The following is a 26,348-nucleotide window of genomic DNA, read 5'->3' on the forward strand; positions in this document are numbered from 1 at the left end:
AATAATGCTGAGGACACACACTTCTAATGGCCTATGTTTCAAAACCAAGTCTAATCTAATGGCGCAGTGCCCAAACTCCTTTTCCAGCATAGCCATTAAAGGATGTAGGTTATTGCTGTTGTCACCATTGATATTTGTCATTGTAATGTAATTAGGGCCCTAAAATGATGCATTACAGCCCTTGGCACAGCTTCTATTAAAATCTTTTCTTCTGCTCACTGAACTGCGACCTGCTTTCTGATGAATAACAGACAGACAGCTTTAGGGTGAGGAGCAGATTCATCAAAGAAGTATTTTTCAGCATTGGAAATAAAATAAATAAATAAATAAATAAATAAATAGAGGAAGGGAAGTCAAGAAGAAAAGCACAAGGAAAAAGAAAGAAAAAGCACACAGCACATTTGAATTTCATCTGACCACTTGAAATTCTGATTGCATCTGATGAATCTTTCTTAGGACAATATATTCTCAGCCTGTGAATCACATGGTTAATCAGGGCTCTAATCTGCTATCCATCAGCCTATGCCAGCACTGTAACTTCCAATCAAATTTATAGGTTATGTGGGTCACGCATCCCTGAACATCTACATTCACAGATATCCCATTTAAACCGGCACAGATTCTAAAATGCTGTTGTTAGGGTTACTGAATGTTATAATACTATTCAAAGCTTTATGAAAGCTCCTGATAAACAGCTGCTAAATTATTGCCTGTGGATACAGCGTGATGCTCTGAAATAGCATTAATGGACCAATAAAAGGACGACTGCTCATGCCAAAATATAAAAAGGATAGCTTTTGCTGCCATAGTTTGTCAAATATGTTAACAAACACCGACACTTCTATTACTCCTTTCCCTACACACAAAAGATGTTTGGTTTTGCACAGGAACACACCAGCATCGAACCATAAAGGATGAGGGAGAGACAGGCAGCGAAGGTTCAAGTCAGAATCATCTTTTCAGTTATCTAATGCAGACATGTACTGTTTGCTCTCTTTGAGAGCCACCCACAAAAGACACTATTTTAAGTTTTAAGTTCTTTTCATAACCATTCACACAGCTCTTTTTTTGTTTTGTTTTAAATAATAAGTATCTATTAATTATAATGTTGACATTAATAAATATTAACATTTATTAACTATGATGTTAATAGGTATTTTGTCTCACGTATAAACACATAGCAAAATCACTATGCTGGAATCTGGTCCAAGCAAAGGAATTAAGACCTGCATCAGTCAATCAGTCAACAGTCCCTTTACAGTATGAAAACAAGGATCCAATGGAATGGCAGCTGCTCAACTCCTTAATTCTCTGAAAATTTTTTTACTAAAGCAGCAAAAGAGCAACGCTAAAATGATAATTAATTGCCTAAATGTGCAGACAAACACTGTAAAAACAATCTGACCTCTAAGCACACAAGAGCCTTCAAAAGCCTGAGTATTTTTGAAAAATGTTCACTAGATAAACCTGAGGGCAAGGCTGAACCTAAGCTCTCGGGAGACAGCCCAGCCCACACAGGAGCTTGTGGTCCAACACCTAACAGCAGCATGCAGGAAGAAGCATGTGACAGACCACTATGCTCCTGAGCCTCCTTCACAGTAACAACTATGAGTTTGGTTTGATTCACCCTTTCTGCACACCATTAAAATTGGACCTAAGCACACAGTAAAATATGGGAACATGTTTTAAGTGCCTCACTAAGTATTTTAGCATATATCCCAATTCTTAGCACAATTGGAGCCTAAAAGAGAAGCAAGAGTCATATAAACTTCAGATACTGAAATACTCAGAAATGTTCTAATACACAGGGAGTTCAGAATCCATTTGTCGCTTTAAAAAATTTCCATATACATTCCTTTTTAGCAGAGCAAAAAGGAAATTGGGATTTTATTTATAGTATATAAACTTCAGAAAAAATATTTCCACTATATTTCATGAAGTTCCATAGTTATTACAATTATAAAAAATTGCCAGTAAAGAATTACCACTGGAGGCTGTAGGTCTGTCAGTGGAATGGAAACAAAACTACTATATATGTATTGTTGAAATAAAACAGAATAATAAAACACTATTGGGAAACCCATTTCAGCAGCCAGGAGGAAAAAGAATATATGCAATTACACTTTCAGAAAAATAATCTGAAACAACTGTTATTTCAAGTTTAATTTGTTTTACACAATGCAGCCTTTGCCAAAGAGATCAATCTAGTTTATTAAGTGCTTACCAAGAACGCATACACACACCCATAGTATCTAAACAAGCATTTCACAAATTAGTGAGGAAAAAAAAACATTATTACACTGTATGAGACATATCATGATCCTGAATAAAGTGAGCAAAAAAGCTAATCTTAGTATTTCACAGAAAATTAACTCTTCTTTCATAAAGAAGAATGTGTTTTGTTTTAATCACAGACCGTTGTCTGGAAGCACTTATTCTACTTCTACAAAACTGGAGAAAATATTGCAAGCCCTGAATATAAAACTCGTCTTCAGCCATAAAGGAACGCTGTTCGGAAACTAAGCTACAATCTAGCCCTGTAGTCAGGGAGAATAGAAGGCAAAGATCTCTAGCAAGAGGGACATTAAACAGAAAATTTCTTCTTCATTGTATGCAATGAGCAACACAATTAAGAATGCAACAACCAGACTCTGCTAAATAAACACTAGTGTATTCTCCTCCTTGCTTTCCTAATCAACCTTCTATGACAAACACCACAACTAAGCCCACAAAGTACTGTAAACTCAATACTTACAATTCATAAATTAACTTAGGTACTTATTTTGCAAAAACTACCAAAGACAGCAACATATGCAATAAATCGTAGAAGCAGAATTTTCAAAATCAATTTACTAACATACATCCCAATCCGTGGGCTGCTGATGTGAACTGATAAGACACAGCTTTTATTTAATGTCTCAAGAAACACATGGAGTTGAATTGAGCAAGAAAAGATACATACTGAATCATTCATTATTAAGACAATAAAAAGCAAACCAAGTAAGGTAACATAAAGACGCTCGAAGCCTGTCACTTGAGGAAGTCATGTTTTTTATCAATACTGACTTCTGCATGCAAGTACCAATACAGAAATGCATAGCTTGGAATTCCCATAGACCTTCAATCCTTCCAGTCTCTACCAGGAAGCAAGCTGCATTCTGTCTGATATGCCAGAAGTAGGAAAGCACCCAAAAGAAAGGCTGCAAATGGAATTTAAAATGGCAGAAACTGGCTTCAAATTCTCCTCTCACAAAGACAGAGGGAAGCAACTTGCTCAAAAAACTGACTGAAACAAGTAAGAAAATATAGTGCAAAGTAGGAGGAGGTAGAAACCTGTGGCATTCCACTAAGGCACCTACAGCCCTGAGCTCAATCTTTTGCATCCCCTGCAAATTGTAATTAGGTCAGAATTTTCCCCTGTTAATGTCTCCCCCAGCTACTGCAATGCACCTGCATATGCACAATCACCACTCTCTTACCACTTGACCCTTCCCCTCACAAGTCCTCCAAACAGACTGACCACAGTTCTTCTGCACCTGCTGGAAATGACACAAGCCAATCTCTGCTTATCCTTACAACTTTATGTATACAGCACTTTTAAAGCCTACTTTTAATTTATTCAGATGCAGTGCATCCCCTATTTATTTAGAACACAAGATCATGTTCTGCTTCTCAGGAGTAGAAGGAGAAGTAATCAAAGAGAAATACTGCTGATCAGTAGTTTCAATCTGTACGTCATAAAGAACCAACAAAAGGTAAGAGTCAAAACTTATTCTCAGGAGGCTTATGCTTACCTTGAGGTGTCCTTACCTGCCTTGGAAAAATATTAACGAGACAGCATTTCAGCAAAACCAGATTGCTCTACCAGAGCAATCCAAAAGGAACCACACTTTTAAAATTTATGCACAGCATGATCAGGAAAGGAAACACTGATGTTCTTTTAAAGCATTACCAGAAAATACTAAAATCATTTTCTCTCTATAAAAGAGAATTGCTTCAAGCATCCAGCTCTCACTCTTGATCTCCACCATCAATCATCCTTCCTTGGCAAGCAGACACAAAGGAAGATTCAGAAGAAGCTATGGGCCACCATTACCCTACAGATTTTCTCTAGTTTCAGTGCCCACTTTGGAACAGCATGCTTCCAGAGTTATCACTGGGAAACTGATAAGCAATGAAGATTCAGAACTATAAAATTGTGCCAGACTTCCAGTTACATGTCTAAAGTTGCACTGTTTTCACCTTAAAACTTGCAGAAAACACTGCAGCCAGTGTTAACATATAATATTCTGCTTTCCTCCAGACAAAAAAAAATATGTATTTTCTCTAGCAAGTGTTGTACTATTCCAGATTTCAATGATCTACACACATAGAGCTGATTAATGAACTTACTAAAATGCCTAAAAAAAAAAAAAAGCTAGTCCCTCATAAAAACAGGAAAAGCATCATGGCTACTGAACTCAGTTTATTTCTTCCAAACTCACCTGCACACCAGGAATAAGGCTTTTTGCATCAAAAATACAGTTACTTCTTTTCCACTTCTCGTTGCTTTTGTTTACCCACCTCATCCTTACAGGCCATGAAAGCTGAAGCACATGGTCAGTTTGATTCATCGAGAACTGCATTTGTTTATGGTTGCTAGTATGAATGATTATACTAGAGATCAGCACACTTGCATGAAGTGCGTTTGTTAGGTCTAGTTACAAGAATTCTGCTAGAAAGCAGTCAGATTCTCCAATCCTTCATCTCGTCTTCCTTTTCACATAGTACAGGGTACAGTCACAAATTAGTTAAGAAATCTAGCAAAAATCCTAATTTTTTAAGGAAAGGTAGTCTATGCAAAGGAAAAATTTTAACTCCTTTTCCTCTACACCTTCCTCTTTTATTATGATAATGAGCAAGACACAGTTTCCATACATTAAGGTAATAGATGTTTGCATTCAATTTACTTGATACAAATCTTTTTTAGCCAATACACAGAAACATATCATTTTAATAATGCCCCCAAAGAGATGAAAGAATAGTGCAATGGATTTCACAGTAAAGCTATAATGAAGCATCAACTTTGGGATCTCAGTAATCACAAAAATCCAAATAAAGCATGTTAACATCTCAATTTTTAAACCCAGTAGAAGTTGACTCCTTCTGAAAATAACTAAATGGTTCATACTCCTTGACGGTATTTTAGCAAATCTCAGTTACTGGAATCAAGCGATTATCTGAGAATCAGACTACATTTAAGACACCTCTCTACTTTTCCCACATACAAATAACTTTTTTTTCCTAAGCAACACTGAACATAAAAATGAAAAATACTTAACACTAAGGGCATGCAGCAGAGCCCACGTCCTTTTACTCTCAACTTAACTGCAGGTTTCAACTTCAGGTACTGATTCTTGATTTCTTCCTGCTTTGAGATGACAGCACCATGCTCCCACAGAAGTACCAGTCATGAATTTCCACACCACAGTATCCAGAGGATGGGCCAGCTAGGCCAAGCTGTTACCGGTCTTGTCACTCAGGCCTTACTCCACACTACATATAGTGACAACAGCAAGCCAGAACCCTAGTTCATTTTTGCTAGGGTAGGCTGCCTGCAGACTAGGTGGAGTGGAATTACGGAGTTGGAAAGATGAAAGGTTCATCCAGGAACAAATCCTGAACATTCTAGTGTTGCACATATCTCCACCGCAACAGACGTTGCTCCATATTCACATTAAGCAAAATGTGCACTGCCACCATTAATTTAACAGAAAGGCATTCTTGCTGCAGCAAAAAGCTGCTTGCTTTTCCATGAGCAACCACAAAGTAACAGTCTGCAGCTCTGACTCCCATTGTGTAGAAAATATTGATATGAATTGTCAGGGCTTAGAATTTCAATCACAGTGGATCATAACTGCCTCTGCTCACAATAACTCTTTTTCCATTTCAGCGTTTCTGCAACTGGAGTTTCCTCCAACACTTACTATTTTTCTCTTAAGTGGAGGAGGACTAGGAAAGAACAAGTAATTTTATCCTTCAAAATGTGAATATCTAACAAGTGGTAGTTTCACTAGTGAAGTACATCTAAAATAATCAGGCAGTTTACAATACTCCTTTTAACCTTCTAAGAGGATACATTTGCAAAGCAAATGTTAAGACACTTGTAAGACATGAATGCGTAATACATCCAGGAAATTCACTTGTCCAAGACAGCTGGATACACTAAGTACATCCTGATATTCAATTCATTTGAATGGCATTCCCCTAGTAAAACTCGTGCCAGGACAGACTCTGAGTCAAGCAACACTAAATGACATTCATCTTGAAATTACAGCACTATTATTGAAGTTTTCAAATACCTTTCATCCATGAAGGATTTCAACTTAACATGAACTTTTTAAAGAAACATGAAATTTGAGAAAATGCTATAAAAAGCAGAACAGGAGGTTTGGAGCAATAGAGAATTATCTGGTGGGGAAATGTAGATTTCATGAAATCTATTCCAGTGCTGTAACTCCCTGTGAGATCACACTTTGTGTGGAAAGCTACTATGAACTGCATTAATTTCAGACAAATGCTCAAGGTGCACCATATGTTAAGAATGCTCTTCATCATTCTGCATACACAGACTTTAATAAAAATATCTAGAACACAGAAAGTAGGTCAAATGCAAGCAATTGAAAAGGGCAAGCGATCGATTCTATAAACAGTGTAACTTTATGATAACAATATCAACATATTTCTCCTTCAACACATTATCACTCAAACAGGTTTTCTTCACAGTCCATCTCAGCACCACAACTCCTCTGCAAGCAACTGGGTCTGAAACACACACAGCACTCTCACCAGTGGTGCTCTATCTGCCTGGAAGACGAGCTGGAGGAAGGCTTTGGCTGTAGCTTCCCCATGCACTAGTATATAACAGGCACTGAAGAGACACCAATTCTGCCCAATCCAGCTGCTCCTGTTCACCACCCCGGCGTGGCCAGTTCTGCAATGGGCACTGGGTGAACCAAACAAGGAACACACCCGAATTAAAATGAACCACAACAACATTTTCTTAGAATACAAATATCATTCCCACATCCAGTTTACTGTGACTAAACCCAAAGAAAATGACATAAAGGCAAATGCTGGATCACTCCATTATCGATGCCACCTCTTGCCAGCATGAGGCACACAAAGAACTGCAGTCTCAGACACCAAAAACCTCTGTGCCAAGGCTCCTTGTGAGCACTCAACACTCTTCTCCTTTAAGTCAAAAAACAAGAACACGATTAGAAGAGCAAACCGCAGTGCAGTGCTGTCGGCAAGCTGCACTTGCCTTGTGACAGATACCGAGACATCTCCCGGCGTGGGAAGGCTTTGTTTCACTTCCTCCACCATGCTGCATCCCCAATGTGCTCCCATCAACCACAAACAACCTCTCCACCTCCCAGGTTAGTACACCAATCTGCTCCAGCTGCAAGTTTCGACTGGTCCTTGCAGCCACCTATGAGATCATATGGTAAACCAAGTCACCCATGCACAATTGCATGGTGAGCTCAAAATAATAAATAAAAACTGGTGAAAATGAGCAGCGAGCGTCCTAGCCTGATAGCGGTCAGATGAAGTAACTAAATATTGTGGTCAAAACTGTGAAAAAGAAACACACTCATAAAACATTGTATGCTTTTTTGGTTACAGCAGACAGCATGACAGACAGCAAAACCACATTTCCATGCCTTTTTTTTTTTTTTTTTTAATGGATCTGTGGCTTTTTGCCACGGAGTAATTCTATGGTTTACCAAAATGCAGTCTTCAGGCTTGTTAATTTCATATTTACTTGGCTAGACCTGTAATCTCTCCACTCTTTTAATTAAAAAGGTTTCAGGCAAGTGCTCATATGAAAAATAGTCATTCGAATCCTAATATTTTTACCCACAAAAACTCACAGAGGTTCTATCTATTTTGGTTTATGAGAGCCTGTTTTGCACAAACTATTATAATTATTCCCTTTCATAATAGTAGTTTCCCATGACAATTAGAGACTTAGTTGTGCTATTCTGTTTGCATTAGAAATTTGCCAGAATACAAGAAAGGAAACCTTGAAATCACTGAACTACCCACAGTTTGTTTGCAAACCTGTTCATGAATAATCCCTAGCTGTTTTTCACAAAGACAATGGAAAAAGCCAGGGGGAGGAGGAAGGGAAATATGTTTGATGACTAGTGGATAGCTCAGACTGTGCTTTCTTTGTGTGAGCTTCAGTGAAGATAAAAGAATTAAGTTGGAAAATATTAACCTTTAATATAAAGGGAAGGCAGTTTAAAATGACTGATTTCTTTATTGAAAAAGTCACTTTTCACTACTGCAACATACTATGTTGCGTAGGCGAAAGCAAACGAAAGAGAAGTGAGAAAAACGTTTTTTTTTTAACAGTCACCAACAAGGGCTGCATTGACTCTGCTGCCACAGGTATAACCTCAGCTCATGACCACTAAACTGAAGCTGACTGAAACTAGATGCGGAACTATCCTTGCTGACCTCTGGGCTCTCAGGCTGCTGTTAGAAGGATCTGAGCAAATCTGTCACAGGTGGTTATAGAGCACCTGTAAGTACTTCAGTTGTACTTCTGGATAAGAACTCCATGTACCTGAAAGCACTTTATCTTAGCTCAGGACTTTTAAGCAATGTTTTAAAAAAAAGGATGCCATTGTCATCCAGTGCAGTCCACAGGTATACATCCACTGCAAAACCTCTCCAGATTTCATTTCATCTGGCTGTAAATGAGGCTTCTTCCACCTCTGCAGACTAAACTAGACTAGTAAGGAAGAGACCAGGTCCTGAACAGCTGCTCTCCATTCAAAATTAGCATCTTTCTCACTAAGAATAAACAGGAAAGGTAGTGGTAGTGGGATCCTCACATAGAGACACTGATCTGTTTTAATGCTCTAAGTCCCTTTGCTTCAGCAAGGTGGAAAAGCACAGCAGTGTTCAGAGGAAAACACCAAACTCTTACCCTATGCTGTACAGTAAATAGTCTTGTAGCTAGTATTTCTTTTCCTAAGTCTAACTTTCTTTTAGCCTCAGAACATTTACAGCTTCTCACACACGTGGGGTTATTCATAAGCTGAGAAGTGAAGACTTGAGCAATACTGTAATCCCCACTGTTTAGCACTAAGTGGGTTTGCCTAATCTCTGACAATTCATACTGCCATTAACTTCTTCTAATGTCTACAACAAATAAATTAAAAAACAGTCTTGTACAGATTCATAGTCTGTAAAACAGCAGGTAGAAATTCCAATGAAGTTAAAAAGAGACTATCTCAGACTACTAGTTCTGCATGGAATGAGGAGGTGTAGAAGACTTCAACAAAACCTGTATTTTCCTCATCTTTACAACACTATTGCTTATACCAGAGAAACAAGATCCCACTGTACTGCAGCTGCTGGCTATATAGCCATAAGTCCCAACTCTGGCATTTGCTAAGGTTTGGGCAGGCTCTTGGTCTCAGGAGGCAGGAGGCACACAGAAGGAAGTTGGGGCAAGCTACAAGAAGGTTAATTTTTTGTGTGTGTTGTTCTGTTTTTCCCCCCCAAAACCCTACCAAGTTGAAGTCGTAGTATTATCCCATTTTCCAGGTGCAGAACAAAGGCTGAAAAGACAGATTACCAAGGAACAAACCTCCATAATACAAATTAAAGTACAGACGGCAACACTGCCAAAAGGCACATCACTGGAGCTTGCTAATTGCAGCTGTGATGAAAAAGACAGCAGAACTCACACAGGAGACAAAATGAGGACAAAACTGTCTTGGGAAATACCAGCCTGCCCCAAGCACCTTACAGTCTAGAGAGATAAACACAGGCACTTGTAAGTGACTCCCATGTAATAATATCTCACCTCCTGTTTCTTAACATATATTGGTCTCCAAAAACTCCTCTGTGGTAAGTTATGCTCCAGGAAAAAGTATTATTTTCACTTCCCAGACAAAGAATTGAGGCAGAGGAGGTCACAGGTGAAGTCTCAAGAAAGTATGTAATGAGATTTTTAATAATGTCTAAACAGACAAGTTTCCTAATTCAAGCAAAATATCAACAGATAAATGCTCAAGATCTCCAAGAATTCCTAAGAGCAAGATGACATCTAACCACACCTGTAGATACATAAAAGTAAGTATGTATCTTAAAAACGTCATCCCACATAAAGAGACTGGATTTAGACATCACAGTCCAACACTATGATCTTCCCCCACTCTCTTCCCCTCTCAGGGATCACGCCATGCTGAAGTCACTAAAAACACACAGGAGTGTCAGCCTCCAGCACTGTAGCTTCCCAGTAAATACTTCTGAGTCCCCTTCCCAGACATGTTCAGAAGTGTCTTTGGCATCTAGCTTACAACCAAGCCTGGGCAAACACTTCCCCTCAGCACTCCTCCACCCATGTCCCCAAGGGAGCTGAGAACCCCTGCCAGAATGATTCTCACATGAAACACAGCAGCAGTCACGTTTGTAAAAAGTAAAAAAGGGTGGAGAAGAGAGAAACTTCTATGTAACAGCTTAGTGGTTAAAGAATTTAATCACAGCATTACATATATTAATTCTTTCTTTACTCCTCGTTCCCACCTCCTAGGAGGACACCCTACATATCAGGCTTCTGTGAACTCTGGGAAGGAAATAATCCCTGTTCTTCCACTGCAGATGGAAAGTCCCATTAACAGATTCTGTTTCCAACCACTGTGTATGGTAAGAACATGAGGGGCTAAAACATATGGAACAGTTTGGGACAAGGACTGGAACTCAGCACATCATCTTCCAGACTACCACAAATAGTCCTTCTAGGGCTACAGCACAGCTTCTCTCCACCTTCCTATCCACTGAACCATTAAGCAGCTCATGCAAACCAAACAGCTTTCTGCTGCATCTCCTAATCTCTACATCCCCTCCTGAGACACAAGTCTCCTTAGCAGACAGTAAAACAGCTGAAATAAAATGAACTAAGGATGTTGCCTTGTCCAACTTTTTTGTACTTTTTATTACTATTGATTGTTGTTATTCTTATTGGAGTCTTTTTTGTTTGCTTAAGAAAAGTATGCTGTGTTCAGGCTTTGAAGGAAAGTTTAGGTCCCATTCTCCTAAAGGTGATTCTGAACTGACACTACCTAGTGAGAGCAGCATGTTGTGACAGCATTACTCAAGGTGTCCCAAGCAGAGCAAGATTTAACACAACACCCACAGCCTCAACATTCCTCCGTAAGCTGCACTCAGTATGTGCTGTATCTCTTTAACTCCACAATGAATTGCTCAGCTCATCCCAAACACCGCAAGCTCCCTCCTGCCCTTATCCTGCTGGCCCTACAGCCCAGAGGTGCAAAGGCACCCACAGCAATGCTCCACTGCCTCAGCAAACAGTGGTCAAAAAGGATGGTTCGAGGTCTCACAGGCAGCCTCTGACAGTGCAAACCAGAAACTTTCACTTGGAACTTCACAAGCCCCAAACCCTGGCAGCTGAATCACAGCTACCTGGGAGCTTTGTGCTTTGCATCTTATTAACATTAAGAGGCATTTCCTCTGTCTACAGACTTGCAATCTCTCCAGGTTCCGCTGCAGGCTTAAAGATATCTCATGACCCTTAATACAGCGCATACTTATAGCACCATTTTTCCTTGAAAATGCGTGAACTAAGATTATTCCAGGATTCTCACCCTCACAAAAAAAAACCTGGCAAAAATTAACTCTTTAGAAGAAAACCACTACTTCCAGGTAGAAAACAGAGCTAATTAAATTGCATCCAAATAAAAGATAAAATATCATAATTTCACACAGTGATGCCAGTTCACACAGCATCTTGTATTCATGTTTTTAAACTCCTCTTCAGTGGAAACCCACAACCTCAGGGAAAAAAAAAAAAAAAAAAAACCTCACATGTACACTCATGGGGACTCTACTCTCTCACAGTTCTCTCTCTGTGGTGCTCTCTATCTCTCTATCTCCTTCTTTATCTACAATTGTTACCCTCAGTTAAATGTGGTTTTAGAAAGAATCTCAGACAGGAACACTTCCCCAGAAACTTCCAGAATGCTGTAGGCATAGAACTGTCAGACTTTTCTTATGCTGCCAACAAGGGACATATAATGAGTATTTTGATGTCACCAGTCTGCAGAGATAAACCAAGGAAAGTTGTGAGAGGGAGAGGCATAAATGCCTTCTACAGATGCATGGAAAAAAGACTTTCTCCTGTTACCCCTGTCAAAGACATGACACTAGTTTTGCTTCTTTAACACCCATCTTTATTGACTGACTTAAACAAAGAATCTATATATGACTTACTTTTAAAGAATAACGTCTCCATATTTATGCATGGAGAAATATACAGCAAATTACTCCAACATAAAAATTCTCTGATGTTCAGAGAAGTCAAGGCTTCTTCCACAATTACTGTTCTAGAGCAACAAATACAAAGACCCTCATCAATTCCTGGATTTTATTTATTTTGTTTAGAGGGACACTAAGGGAAAAAGCACTGTTCATTCCCAGAAGCTAAGACCTAATGAAAGAAACTGTAAATAAACAACCTGTTCACAGTGCAACAGCTTTCTGCAATTAGGACAGAAAGCCAACTGGTTAAACCCAGTTTAAGAACACATTATCTACTCTTTGGTAATACACTGATATAAACATGGAGTCTGTTTTATGTACTAAGTCTTTCCATCTTTCTTGTGCTATTCACACTACGGGCTGATATTTCCAGAGGTGTCTACTTTGTACCAAGTCACATGCTTTATGAAATTACAAAGAGTAGACAGTAGTGGCGTTGTAGTTGACTCTTTTGCACATCAGCACAGTGCCATCTTTCAAAGGGGTTACTGTGAAGCTGGATGGATGTCATACAGAATGAATGGTACTGCAGGGAAGTACAGGACGTGAGAAGAAAATTTATTAACTAGTTTCCTCCAATCAATCCCCATTCTTTGCCTCCTTGTTCAAATGAAAGAGGTTTGGTCAGCTTTGCCTACGCTGCTTTTGATTTTCTTCTCCAGACACCATCACAGAACCAGCCCCCCATTTCCAAACTCTATCTCCAAATATAGTTAACACAGAAGCAGGCAGAAGAACAACTCTTGCCATCTCCAGTGTTTTCTTCTGGTGGTCCCTAGGGCATAAAGACTTCTGGGGGGGGGGGGAGCCCACCACAGCTAAGGCACTGCTGGACCTCATTACAAAGCTGGCATAGGTTTGGAAGAAGTCCTCCTCTCTCTACAGCAAATATATATTTATTCAATATTCTGTGATTCTCTAGGGCCTCTTATCTAATAATGGAAGTTAGCAAATTAAATCTTACATCACTCCTGTCATGTAAATATCACCACCATTTCAGAGAGGGAGAAATGTTCAGAGATTTTCACAAAGGGATGCAGACTGTGAGTTCAGTGAAACCATAGCTGCTAATTTGTCACACACTTTCCATTAAATGGCCTCTTTCCCAGATCCAAGAGAGTCAGGCCCACAGGTAAGCACTTAAAAGTACCCACGTAGGAAACAGAACACCTACCAACATTGGCTTTCCACTCTAGGCACAAAGTACCTTGTAGAGCACTGAACTCATGTCTCCTCACTCTGCAGCTGCCATGAAAAGCCAGCAGATCCTCATGCCCCTCCTGATGCCAAAACCACAGCATAACTTGACTCATCTCTTGGAATTAAATGGCCTCACAGAGCCCACTCTCTGGGTTCTTGGCTGCCTGGCAGCTGTCTGATAGTCCTCCAACCCCAAGCAAGATTTCACAGGTTAGACAGGAATCCAGTCAGTGACACCACAGGGACCTCTTACAGAAACCCAGTCATGCACAGCCCTTGGCGTGGCACCTTCCATAAAAACATGGACGAACCCTGCAAAGTCCATACCTGACCCTTTCCTGGGCCATGACGAGCTTCACAGCAGCTATTTTGGTGCATTTATGTGAACCATCATGTTTCCAAAATTAATCAAGGAAATGTTTTAGCCATGAAATACAGCTGCAATTTCCTTACTCATCCCTGAGAAAGGAGAGAAACAGTAAAAAGTGGTTGCCCAAGATAAATGTTAAGATCATTCCCTTCTCTCCATGGTTTTAAAATTTTAATTAAGTGCCAATTCATGTGCTTCCTGGATATCTAAATAACATCCTCCTGGAAGTGCTGTAAGCTACCTGCATCATAAGAAATGAGCACCAATAAGTTCCACCTCTGCTGCTGAGATGCAAATGGTCACAAGAAAGAAAATGAGTAAAATTAGTCACTAAAATGCCTCCACTGTTTCTAACAATTCATTTTAAACAATGCCACCAAGTTAACAGCACAAATGATGGCATCACCCACTGAGCCGCTGTGGAGAAGCATACCCAAAAGATTCCAAAACTCTATGCACCACCCTGCAAGCTCCTTCCTGCTGCCAAGGGAGGGCTGAGGCCATGGTATCGAAAAGCGCAGAAACCTCCAGCTGCCTGCTCCCCTTTATGTCCTACCAGCACCTCAGCCAAGCTTAGGCCACATGTGTTTGCCTGACTGTATCCTAATTCTGAGAATATGTGAGGAAACAGGTCCTTTTGCTTTCAGACCCACCCCTTGAAAATATAAATGTATCCTTGCACACGCAACTGACTGAAGCCCCTCTGATGCACCACCATCAGCTTTATCTCAGTACAGGTTAGTACCCATCTATCATGGGCAGCTCAACCCCAAAGCCATCAGTACTCCTCCTGAAGAAAACAAGGGATGCAAGGTTTCTGCCTCTGCAAACTCCCCAGCCATCAAGAGAAGTCCAGCATGTATGTAGACAAGAATGAATACATGAGAATACATTACTTCATTTGAGATAGAGGAAAGAACAGCATTTTTAAAAATTAAATGCTTTCAGTGATCATCTACAACGTGCACCAAGCATACAACACGAGCCAAACAAAATTGACTGGCAGGACCTATTAGTATGCAGACTTTTCATAGCATGAAAGGGACAGATTTTGATTTTTGCTCAACTGTGAGATGCTCTGCTGAGGATTTAAAGCAAACACAAGAAAAAAGAAAAGCACACATTCTCCTTGCCAATGTTCCACATCCCATACATAATAGTGAGAGGTTTTTCCTCCTTTGAAGAAGTTGAATCTCATCCAGCAAGTGACAGAAACCTCTGGCAATACAAGATCATGCGGAGAAATCATTTAAGCAGACCGAAAGAAGGAGGCCAAGTCAGAAGACCTCCACTCAGAACAACATTGTGTCCTGTGCTCCCTCTTCTTCTAACACTAATGGGGAAATCACCACAAGTATGTTTGTGGCATCGTGGCATATTATACTCAAAAAGAAACCTAAAAAGCAATTCTAAATTATGTACACGTATATCTTTTTTAATTTGTATTATTTTTCTGTAGCAGAGTACAGCTCTACTTTCAAGAATAAAAAATTATGACAATAATTGCAAGCTGCATCAGACGTCCAGCTTCCTGAACTTTACTGTGAACCTTAGGAGGTTTTACTCTTTACTAGCAAGAAACCATTACAGAAGAACACTGGAGAAAAAAACTAAGAAACATGAGCCAAGTGCGGTTTGGCAGCTTAAAATTAGAAAAGAAATAAAAAGAACCCCAAATTTATTATTTATCTCATGATTAATTTTCATCCAATCTTGTGATTTTCTGGGGATTGGCATGATTTAACATTTAGAGTTGGCAGTAGAGCATACCATACAAATACATAACCATAAAGAGACCAATTCAAGTTTACTGTGGGGACTATAACTTTGACTGGCCTGACATCTGCACATTTAAACATCTCAGCCATAACATCACAGTGTTCAATGCCAGAACATTACGTACCTGTCATAGGCTAGTAAAAATGATTCTGTAAGTCTAAATCCTATCTACAAAGGCAAGAAAGAACTATGTACAGTTCTAGTCACCATTTGTGATATATTTTGATTACACTTAAAAAATACTAAAAAAGAAAGTTACATACACGTTCTCTTGACAGAGTGCCAGTATGCCTCCCACTACACTTAACTACTACATTTCTATCACCACTATGATAAAGAATATCAAGGAAAAAATTCCACACAAATATTACTTCAAGGTAACAGTAGAACATGAAATTATCATCTTGAACCAAGACAAAACCTGTAAAAATACACATATAAACAGAGACACTGACAGATACTCTTAGAAACACCTCAGATTTTTACATTTTTAAATAAAGATTACTTTCTCATTTAAACCTTCAATTTATTTCATAGAATTGGATTTCTGGTGTATGGATAGGTACAGCTTCAAGTACACTGTCACCTGTTACTTAACGCAAGCATCAGTTCATACTTCCCGAGTTTCACATTATCATCTTTCTCTGTTCCCTTTGTGCCTTGTGGGTAAATAGGTTTTCTGAAAATCAGTGACAACAGATGTGCTCAATCTGCAGACAGCAGCAGAAGTGACTTCTGTAACAATTATAACTCCTCTATTCAATAGCCAGCACATGTCTGTGATAGACTTGGTGCTCTGTTCTATTCCCACAAATTTCTACAAACGGCAGGCTGCCTCTTATTAAAAAAATCAAAACATAAGTAAGGCCAAATTGGTAACTCTCAATATATGTAGTATTATGTGTAAAAATAAAATAAATGCTGTTTCTCCACATATGTTGTAGCAGACTCGAGAGTATCCCCCTCACTGTACTCTGAAGAGAAAAAACAGAATCTCTGCCCTGAGGAGCTTCCAGTCACGATTATTTCACATCCTTGAACCTTCACGCTAAAAGTTATTTATTTCAGTTGCAGAACCAAGCAGCCAAAGATTTTCAACCTAGATTTACAGTCGCCTCTGCAGCCTTAATTCTACTTTCCTAATGTCTATTTTGTGCAGTGAAAGAGGTCCTCTAGGAAAAGCGGTAATGAGATCAGTGAGTGTATAACCAAGACCTGCAGCACGTTGCAGACACACAATGGGGCAGGATCAAACTAACATACACACTGTAAAGCCCGAGCATCCTAGCACCCACGCTTTGAAACCTCTCTGCTAATTAATGGTTTTTTTTCTCCTATGTTTAATGATCTCGGCACTTATTTTTTTTACCCCTGAAAGGAAAGCAAATCTCATTGTACAGTATGCTGCAACTGCAATTACACATGAAATGGTGACATCACTCCTCACTCCTCTCGCTCTGACTGCTCAGCACGAGCCTCTCAGTGTAGGAAGCTGCACTAGCTGTCCAGGAGCAAGATCCCTCTTACCATTCTCCACCTCTGCAGTACCTAGGGGGTACCGTCACAACATCCCTGACTGCAAACAGTGAAAGTGACAGTTTCTTGCAAAGGGAAAAAAAAAAAAAAAAAAAAAAAAAAAGCCACAAACTTCTGTGAGAATTTTTGATACCATGATACTGTTAGGTAACCCTTGCCATAGGGTCACCTTTGGCTTCCCCAGTGAGAAACACTTTTATGTTTAAGCAAACGCGAGCACAGCCTTTTGCAAGAAAAAACAGAATGTATGACTTAATTTTGAAATTTTCTCAGTATGTTTTGTGCTACTTCCTATGTCTTAGGCATCTGCCTGAATTGGCAAAACAAGTGGGTGAAAATGACATTTTCGTTTCCTTATGTATGGCAAAATAAGGACGAAATGCAGGCTCTCATCCTAATATACATTATTCTGAAATTGAAGGGGGCAAGCTTACTTCAACAGTAACAACACAGAGAAGCACATACAACAAACTGAGTAAATTAACAGGTCCTCTCTACTGAAAGCTTGTCCAATATCTGTGTCAGGGAAAAAAACATCTTGTTTAAGAATTGAACCTTAATACAAAGCAAGAGGTTTCTGGTTTAACTGCAGAATAGCATGTTTCTTAAGTTTTCATAAGCTGTTCTACTGGCTTCAGTGTTAAATAACCTAAAACTCAGACAAACAAGCCTCAACAGTCAAATCTATTTGACAACCTATTTTTTGCATTTTGTGACTTTGATGGAAAAGTCACTTTTTTTTCTCCTTAACAGTCCTGGGTGAGCTGCAGTCTTCAAAATTTCACTTCTAATCTCTCTCATCTTGAAGTTTTCCAGTTCAGTTCTGACTACCCACCGCCTGTATCTCTATTAAATCTTTCCTACTTATAATAGAGAACAAATTCAGCCAGTAAAATTTTAGCTGGCTTTCCAGCTATTCTTCAAACAGAAGACAATATACCTTCAGCTGCTGCCTGTTAGAAAAATAAGGTTTGCACATATATGTGCACACACATCCACGCTAAGCCTAGCTCACTGCTAATGAAACAAAGAGCGCTTTTCTGTTACACACACAGCGCACACACAAACCAATTCCCTCTGATATATGTGTTTTATGGCTGCGAAGATGAAAAATGGTCAAAACTCGGCCCTAAATTAAACAAATTGATTCCCATCTTTACCCTTTTACCAAAATAATTTACTAAGGCTTAAGAAGCGAGCAGACTCAAGGCTGGGATGTCGTACAACCCATATATTAACTCAGTCGGCAATAAATCTCCCGTTACTCTCCAAGCTCCATACTATTTTCTTAAATAGCTCACTATAAAGCCCCAACCTAATTAAAAACAGCTTTCTCGGCAACAGTGGCCTTGATTTCACTTATTTACACATTAACTGCAGCATCCGTTTGGCCAATCCAGTCTATTCCCCACACCACGCAGGGCCTTTTATCTGCCCTGGACAGCATTTTCTCCAGCAGATGAAGTAGATGCCGATTGATTTGCTGTCGAGCACGGTAAATTAATAGCAACAAATTGCTGAGGGCCCCATCTCACTGCTCCACCATGCTTCGGCAGTTTTGCTTTATTTGCTCCATGATGGGCAGCAGTCAGGCCTCTTCAAGTCAATTTCTTCTTAACAACCTGCAATACTTTTCAATGGTGAAAATAGAGCCGTTCCTTGTAAGTCAGAAATCAATATCCTATTGCCCTTAGAAAATGCTAAACAAGCAGTATTGGCAATCCACTTGGTACTAGAGGGTATCAGATATAATGCAAATCCATACCGCTTCCCTCCTCATAGTTATTACAGTTTGCTAAAAGGTTCCTAATGCCATTTATCATCATTTACCATCGACTACTGCAGCTATGATTATGATATCCTATCAGCTAGTAGAGCCCTTTCATTTCTATCCAATTAATATTTTAGCAGCACTCAAATGGTTGTTGCCCAAGTCTTCTAATAAAATTTACATGGATTGAACTGAAATGGTTTGGGTTTTTTTTTTTTTTCCGTTACTGTGATCTTAAGAAGTAATTTCATTTATTTTTCAACACACAGCTTCTTAAGAGATCTGAATTTTCCTTCAAAAATGTTGAAATCCAGAATTCCAACGTGTGAATTAGTTCAAAGATGGAGGCCTGACCAAAAAGAGAGCATCAGCATTTACATACTTCCACCTCTAAAAAGAGAATGAAAATAAGAAGAGAATGCTCTATCCTGCTTATGCCTTCCATCAGTCTCATTCACAAATATCCGCTGTCTGGAGCCAAATACAGACACTTATTTTAAGTGATAATTACAATTCTCAATTAAAACCTTCAGAAAGCATGTTTGATTACAGCAATTTAAATAAACTGTTTACCATAACATTAAAACAGCCTAATTTCAGAAATTAAACCAAATGACCACCAACAAGTAGCAACACTGTATTAGAAACAGTGCAGTATGTCAAGTATTCATTCATAAATCATTTACTGAGCCTCAAAAAAAAAAAAAAAAAAAGCAACTTTGTAGGAAATGGACTTCTTCAGATCACACTCACACATTTTCCTTTATTCTAAAACTGAGATTTACAACTGCAGGGAAGTATCTGTTCATACTGCAATCCAAAATCCCCAATCTACTGCCCTTTTTTTTTTTTTTTTGGAAATGTGTCTATTTTGATGCTCTATTGATCCCAGTAGAGAATATCAAAAATTAACTTAATGTTTTAGGCTATAGCACCACATGTCACAACACACCCCACACTTGTCTTAAAAAAAAAAAAAAAAGAAAAAAATACAAATGACTAATTCTACCAGTCTAATGCTATTTACTCAGTTACCAAAATTTAAATTAATTATGTTCTCAAACATAATTGTTAAAAATTGGCAACATTATGCAGGCTTAATTAAGATTAAATCCAATTTACTAAATGTACTTTAATTGGTACTAATTACATTAGCTTTCCTTTCAGAATGACAAATTCCCCATAGGTTTCACTTTAATAGTCTTCTATCAAAATCAACACAGGATGACTGATGATGAGCATCACAAGAGGGGTGGGAAAGCAACGCTCTCCCCCTCCTCCCCCACCCGGCATGCACACACACTATTGCTGCTCTCCACGTTTATCCTTTTATCAATTTGCTAAGTCACAGAGTCATGACTCCATCACAGCCATCATTTTCTGTTCCAGTGAAAAATTTCTCTAAAAATAAATACTCTGTGGCTGGGAGCAGCCAAGAAGAACAGAAGCTTTAACAGAAAAATACACAAAGGTTTCAAATATCAGGGCCACCAATTACTAGGGTACTTCCAAGGACTCCAGGGAGTACTGCTCTTGAACCCTTTGAGACGCAAATCTAGTAAGTGAATAAGCCTAACCTGATCTCAAGAACTCAGCCCAATTACGCCGAAGGGCAACTTCACCGCATTATTGCCTGCTTTCCATTACAAGGGCATCCAGCAGTACATCTGGAAAAGAACCTAAGAGGAACCAAAGCTGTCTGCCCAGAAAAACAAATAAAGACAGATATGCCTCTGTGCTAAAGTGAAAAAAAAAAAAAAAAGGAAAAAAAAAAAGAAAATATAATAAGTAGGTGGTTTGCAGGGCTGTCTGTATTTCATAATGTGATAAACTGCCCTCAGGATTTTTGATATGATTGAATTTAGAAAGCTGGGGGGGAAAGAAGAATAGAAGAAGAAAAAAAAAAGTGAATCGCTCAATTTCAGGCGAGGAAAATTCAAAGATCTGAGAGGAAGAAAAGGGAATTTAAAGTGGAAGACTAAAAAAGATTCTGCACATCAAATGAAACAATCAACTCCCTATATACACAAAATTGGGCCCCAACGCTGCCATCACAAAGCAAAATGGGAAATACGTTGCATTTGCTGTGGCAAGAGCAGAAAGGGAAAAAAACACTGTGGGAAGAGCAGAGGAGAGACGAAGATACAAACGAGTATCAGATTTAGGAATGATAGCAAGTGAGTTTCTTAGCCGCAGCTGATTTGAATCAACATCTGACAAAATATTTAAGTGTTTTGCATGAGAGTAGAATACTTGAACTACTAATTCAAACAGACTGAGCAGTACTGGAAAAGGGTGTTTAATTAAAACTTGGGTCCTTTGTCATTCTCACATTTAGCAAAGCTACGAATTTAATTTTTTTCAGAATATCATTGACATCTCCATTGCCGTAATCATACACAATTCTGAAGCATTTAGAAATTAAAAATTAAAATTGGTTTTAAGTGAGTTTCCCCTACGTCAAACGAACTAATTACACATTTTACTTGCAAGCCAGTACTGTCCCACACCATTTTGCACGGTTAGTTGAAGTCTACATACAACTAATTGCTGTACGTACAAAGCACCCAGAAATATAAACAAGTCTAACTGCAATTACCGCTCTCAAACTCAAGTAAGAATACACCACGTAGGTGGCCTGCAGACGCTGGACTGGGTGAATTGTTCTTGTGCATGACACCAACTCTGCTTTGCAGACAGGACCCAGCCAGCCCAGCTGTTCTGCCATCCCGCATCTTCCAGCCCACAGCATCACAGGGCCTGGCTGCAAGCCATGCATTGCACCCATGCTCCACAGGTCTATGCAGGGCTTCCAGAGCTCTGCGGTGTCACAGGCTAACCACTACAAAAACAGAAAACCCCTTGCCTTCATACTAGCTTACCATCTAACACAAATAGCCTTCATCAGCACTGGAAGTACTGGAGTGCTAATGAGGCACAAAATGTAACAAACATGAAAAAAAAAAATCTGAATTCAGTTTGTTCTCACTGAAATAAAGGAATTCTATTTCTACAACCCAGAGAAGTTCCACATCTACTACTTTGATCAGGAACACATACAAGCCAATAGTCATATGGTGTTTCTTCTCCCATTCAATCATTTATTTCTGTCGTTCACCTTTCCAGCAACACGGGTGAACTGCAACCATTTGCTAAAATGAGTTGTCAGTATTAAACTCCACCATATTAAAAGTTCTCTCGCTGGAAAAGAGGTCAGATGTTTAATTCATTCTCCTCCAGAGAAGGTTAAAAACACACATTACTGAATAAGAAATTCTGATTTACAGTGCCATGCTCCATACCACTAATCTCCTGCTAATCTCAGCCTAAGTGCTAGACTTCAAGGCATAGAACCAAGCGAAACATCATCCTTCTGGAAAGCTCCTTTACCCTTTTGTGTTTGACGTGCTGAGACACTTGCTTTTTGAGGAGGGTTCAGGTAGACAACCCGAGGGAGACAGCAACGTGGCTGCACATTGATTGCTGCTGTAGCTCCAGCTTAAAATGGCCCCAGTTAACTGAGAATGAGCCCTTTCCACACCCGAACACATGTCTTTTGACACCCAATATGCATTCACTATGCAGCAATCACTCCATAAAGGCAGCCCCAGCAGGACAGGGACAGGGTGACTCAGGGTTGCACCCGCTCATACCCCTGCACACAATGTGTTCCATGCAGCCAAACACAGGGGGGTCTGGGCCAGCAAGGAGCACACAAAATTTCCTGCACACTTCAGCATGCAATTAAGGCAATTTGCACATAACAGACATCTGGTTTAAGGCTGATGGGAGAAATTACAGTGAGCATTTTTACACAAAGCAAAATATTTACCTACCTGTTTATGCATTTCTATATTCAGCCCATAGGACATCTCATAATACTAAGAAAGAAGAAAATGACTCTGTTAGACCTTACAATTTATAATAGCCATTCCAAAATTTGCTCTGACCCAGACACCATCCACACAAAGACAGAGACCCAAAAATGTTTACTAGCAAGGAGAGCTCCTGGAATTTGACAGCATTTCACAGTTGCCCATTCTTCTTGCTTTTTGTTTTATCTATGTCACTTCTTGGCAAATCTACAAAGGATGGCCATAGAACAAGCAAAAAAAAACAGACAACAAAAAAAATCACAAAAAGTAATCACAGCCAGAGTTACAGATTAGAAGCAGAAAAGCACATAGAAAACGCTCAAGATTTTATTCCCTAGCACACATGAAAGATGCCAAAAAAAAAAAAAAAAAAAAAAAAAGCCTGAAGTGCCTGAAGCCAGACAGACATATAAATCAGCAGACAACTCACAGAACAGTTATTCGATATTTTAAATTAAAAACACAAAAAAGCTGTGACTGGATGGCAGGGATGAAAAGAAGGCAGGAGCACATCGGCCAGAGAGTCAGGCAAACATGCCGTTCCGACATTCCCCATCACAGGGAGCAGGGTCAGCATGCAGCTCAGTGGCACACCATCCTCAGGACTTAAGCAAATCAGGCATGAAAAAGACAAATGCAAGCCTTAACATATGCCTGTGCTCCTGGTTAAGAATTTTTCAAGGTTATTTACTCTTTTTTTGTGGATACTGGGGTGTTATTTGTCAGCCACACATAGAAAGCAGCTAATCCTTTGTAGATGTACAAGGTAGCGGGCAGCACAGGCTCCTTGGAGTCAACACAATCCATCATGCAATTATGTGCAGGGAGACATTTTCCTGCGCGCCTCACTTGGCCACGCAGTCCATAGCCCTCTAAGAAACTCCTCACTCAGAGCCCTGCCATTCCCAGTTCAGCAGAGCAATGCACAGCAGCATAGGAACAGCTCTCCTAAGGCAGGCGGCTTTGGGGCCACAGACATACCTGCACAACTCTGAACACAGTACCGGGGGGAGGGGGGGAGAAGGAGGTGGGAGGAAAGCATTACCCCAGAGCACTTTATGACAGCAGAGGGAAGCCAGCAGGAATAACCACATCGGACCCAGAAGCACTGCTGGAGTTGCAAGGGACGTGCCAGCATGGTGAGGACATGTCCCCCGTTGCTCAGGACATTAAGTGGCAGATTTTGCAGAGTATGGCTGCTGCAAACAAGTTACAAGCCCAAGAACTAGCGATGGGAGCACTGATGCAGCCTCACAGCAGCAGCACTCGCTGTCATCTCTCTGCTCGCCTCCAGCAACCTGAATGCATCTCGGTCTCAGCACACCGCACTCACAGACGCTCTAACTGTTCTGCAGCTCACTTACCATGACATAATGCCGCTGCATCTCTGTCTTCTCGCTGGCCAGCTTCTCACATTCTAGCTTTAGACTGTGCAAGACACAAGAAAAGCATGGGTGCTTCGTCACGCCAACCAATACCCCCACACACTCGGGGTCCCCCCTTCCCAGCGCTCCCCCACGTGCAGACAGAGGTACGCCCTGGCTCCTGCGCGGGGCTCCGAGGGGAGATGCACTTCTCCTCCTTCGGGAGGGACCGCGGAACACCCTCCTCACTCCCGGGTGGCTGTTCCCGTACGAAAAGCAGAGCGCTGGACGGCAAAGCACAGCACACAGTCTCGCACCTATGGCGCTAAGCCTGAAGGAGCCACAGAACAAACCCGCGGTTTGGTTTGGGAAGTTTTTGTTTCCACGAGTTTTACAAACACCTTCCGCTTCATTCGGAGCAAAAGTACATCCACGCTCCGAAGACACAAAAGTTACCGCGCTTCCGTCGGGGGCTTTACATTACCGGGCGGCAGAAGGGCAGCGAGCTGCTGCGGGGCAGCGCGGGGCACGGACAGCTTCGGTGCGGCGCGAGAAGGGTAGGGGCAGGGCCCGGCCGCCCCCCGCCCCCCGCGCCCACCCGAGCAGGCACAGACGAGGGCCAGCAATAGCACGGCCACCCCGGGGCAGGCGCCGGGCAGCGTTACCTGTGGTACTGCGCCTGCAGGAACTGGAACTCCTCCTTAATCCGATCGCAGGACTCGGAGATGGTGAATTTAAAGGGCTGCGCTGGCTGGTGCGGAGCCTGCAAGCAAGCGACACGGTCGTTCCGCCGCCCCTCGGTCGCTCCGCGCTCCCCGGCCCCGTGCACTCCGACACGGCCTCGGGGGTTTCGGGGAGCGGGGGTGCCGCCCGGCGGGACCCGGGAGGGCCGCGCGGGGCAGCAACTCGGGGCGGCGGCGGCGGACAACAATAAGAAAATGGCTCCAACTCGGCGGGCCGCGCCGCACTCACCGGGTGCCGGGTCTGCGGGTACATCTTGCTCAGGTCGCGGATCATCCACGCCGCTTCGGGGGGCGCTGGCGGCCACGCTCAGGGCTCAGCGCTCAGCGCTGGGGCGCGGCGACAGCAAGGGGCGCCCCGGCCCCGCCGCCCCGGGGCTGGCGGGGCACCCCGGGCGGCAGCGGCAGCGGTAGCGAGGCGCGGCGGCGGCGTCCCCGGGGCTCGGGGGCCGCTGCCACATCCCCCGGGGGCGGGCGGCGCCGAGCGGCTCTCCCCGAGCACCGCCGCTTCGAGCGCTCCGGCGGGAGAAAAGGAGCACGAAGAGGAGGAAGAGGAGGCAAGCAGGGAGAGCCCCTGGGCCGGGGGCGCTGCGCCGAAGGTCCCCGTTCGCAGTTCTCCGCCTCCCGCAAACTTTTAGTGCCGGCGGCGGGGCAGCGGCGCCGGGCGGGGCGGAGCGGTGCGGCGCTGCCGCGGGGCCGAGGCGCGGGGGCCGCTCCTGCCGCTACCGCATGGCGGGGCTCCGCTCGGGCGGGTCGGTTAAAAACAAGGTTTTTAAAAAAATAAAAATTAAAAAAAAAGAGAGAAAAAAAATTTAAAAATTAAAAAGAGGGAGAAAGAGGACGAAGACGGTACGGTCCGCGCTGTTTTATTTGTATTTTGATTTCTGGTTCTCCTCCGCCTGTCCAAACTCCGGGAAGCGGCAGCAACGGGTACGGAGCGCCGTGCCCGGCCCGGCCCGGCCGGCCCGCCTCGGCTCGGCTCGGCCCACACTGCCCTGCCCAGCCCTGCCCTGAGCCTGGCGCCACCGCTCCTCGCCGCTCCCACCGCACGCTCTGCCGAGGTGACTCCTTTGACCAAATTTAGCAGCGCCTCGTCATTAACATTCTGATACATATTCACAGCGGCCGGAAGGCCGCCGCCCGCGGGGCACCCTGGGAGCCGTAGTCCTCTCGGGAGGCGGCCTCCCCGCCCCTCGCGCGCGCGCCTCCGTCCGCCGGACTTCCCCTCCCGTCGGGCACCGCGGCGCTTCCCGCCCCCCTCGCGCGCCCCCCTCCTCGCTCTGCCCACGAAGGGCGTCGCCGGCGTCCAATCAGCGGCGCCCTCGCGTTAATCGCTGTTCTGTATTAATGCCCATCATTTCGCCGCTGACA

The 26,348-nt window shown here is 42.0% G+C and overlaps 1 protein-coding gene across 4 annotated transcripts in view; it reads right to left on the reverse strand.

The window, feature by feature from the left end:
• Nucleotides 1-26,128, reverse strand: part of LOC116234660 (transducin-like enhancer protein 4) — a 104,147-nt gene extending 78,019 nt beyond the window's left edge. For 2 of the 4 annotated variants that reach the window (XM_031602393.2, XM_031602392.2), the window contains exons 1-4: nt 25,210-26,126; nt 24,903-25,000; nt 24,238-24,301; nt 22,835-22,879 (exon numbers count right to left, since the gene is read on the reverse strand). In XM_031602393.2, coding sequence (XP_031458253.2) covers nt 22,835-22,879; nt 24,238-24,301; nt 24,903-25,000; nt 25,210-25,254 — 252 coding nt within the window. In that variant the 5' untranslated portion in view covers nt 25,255-26,126. Of the gene's footprint in view, nt 1-22,834; nt 22,880-24,237; nt 24,302-24,902; nt 25,001-25,209 lie in introns of all 4 variants that reach the window. The other 2 variants (XM_031602391.2, XM_031602394.2) reach the window with 2 other exon arrangements.
• Nucleotides 26,129-26,348: the final 220 nt, after the last annotated feature.

Source organism: Phasianus colchicus, chromosome Z (genome assembly GCF_987193195.1).
Source record: "Phasianus colchicus chromosome Z, bPhaCol1.hap1.1, whole genome shotgun sequence".
In the NCBI taxonomy this organism is placed as follows: Eukaryota; Metazoa; Chordata; class Aves; order Galliformes; family Phasianidae; genus Phasianus; species Phasianus colchicus.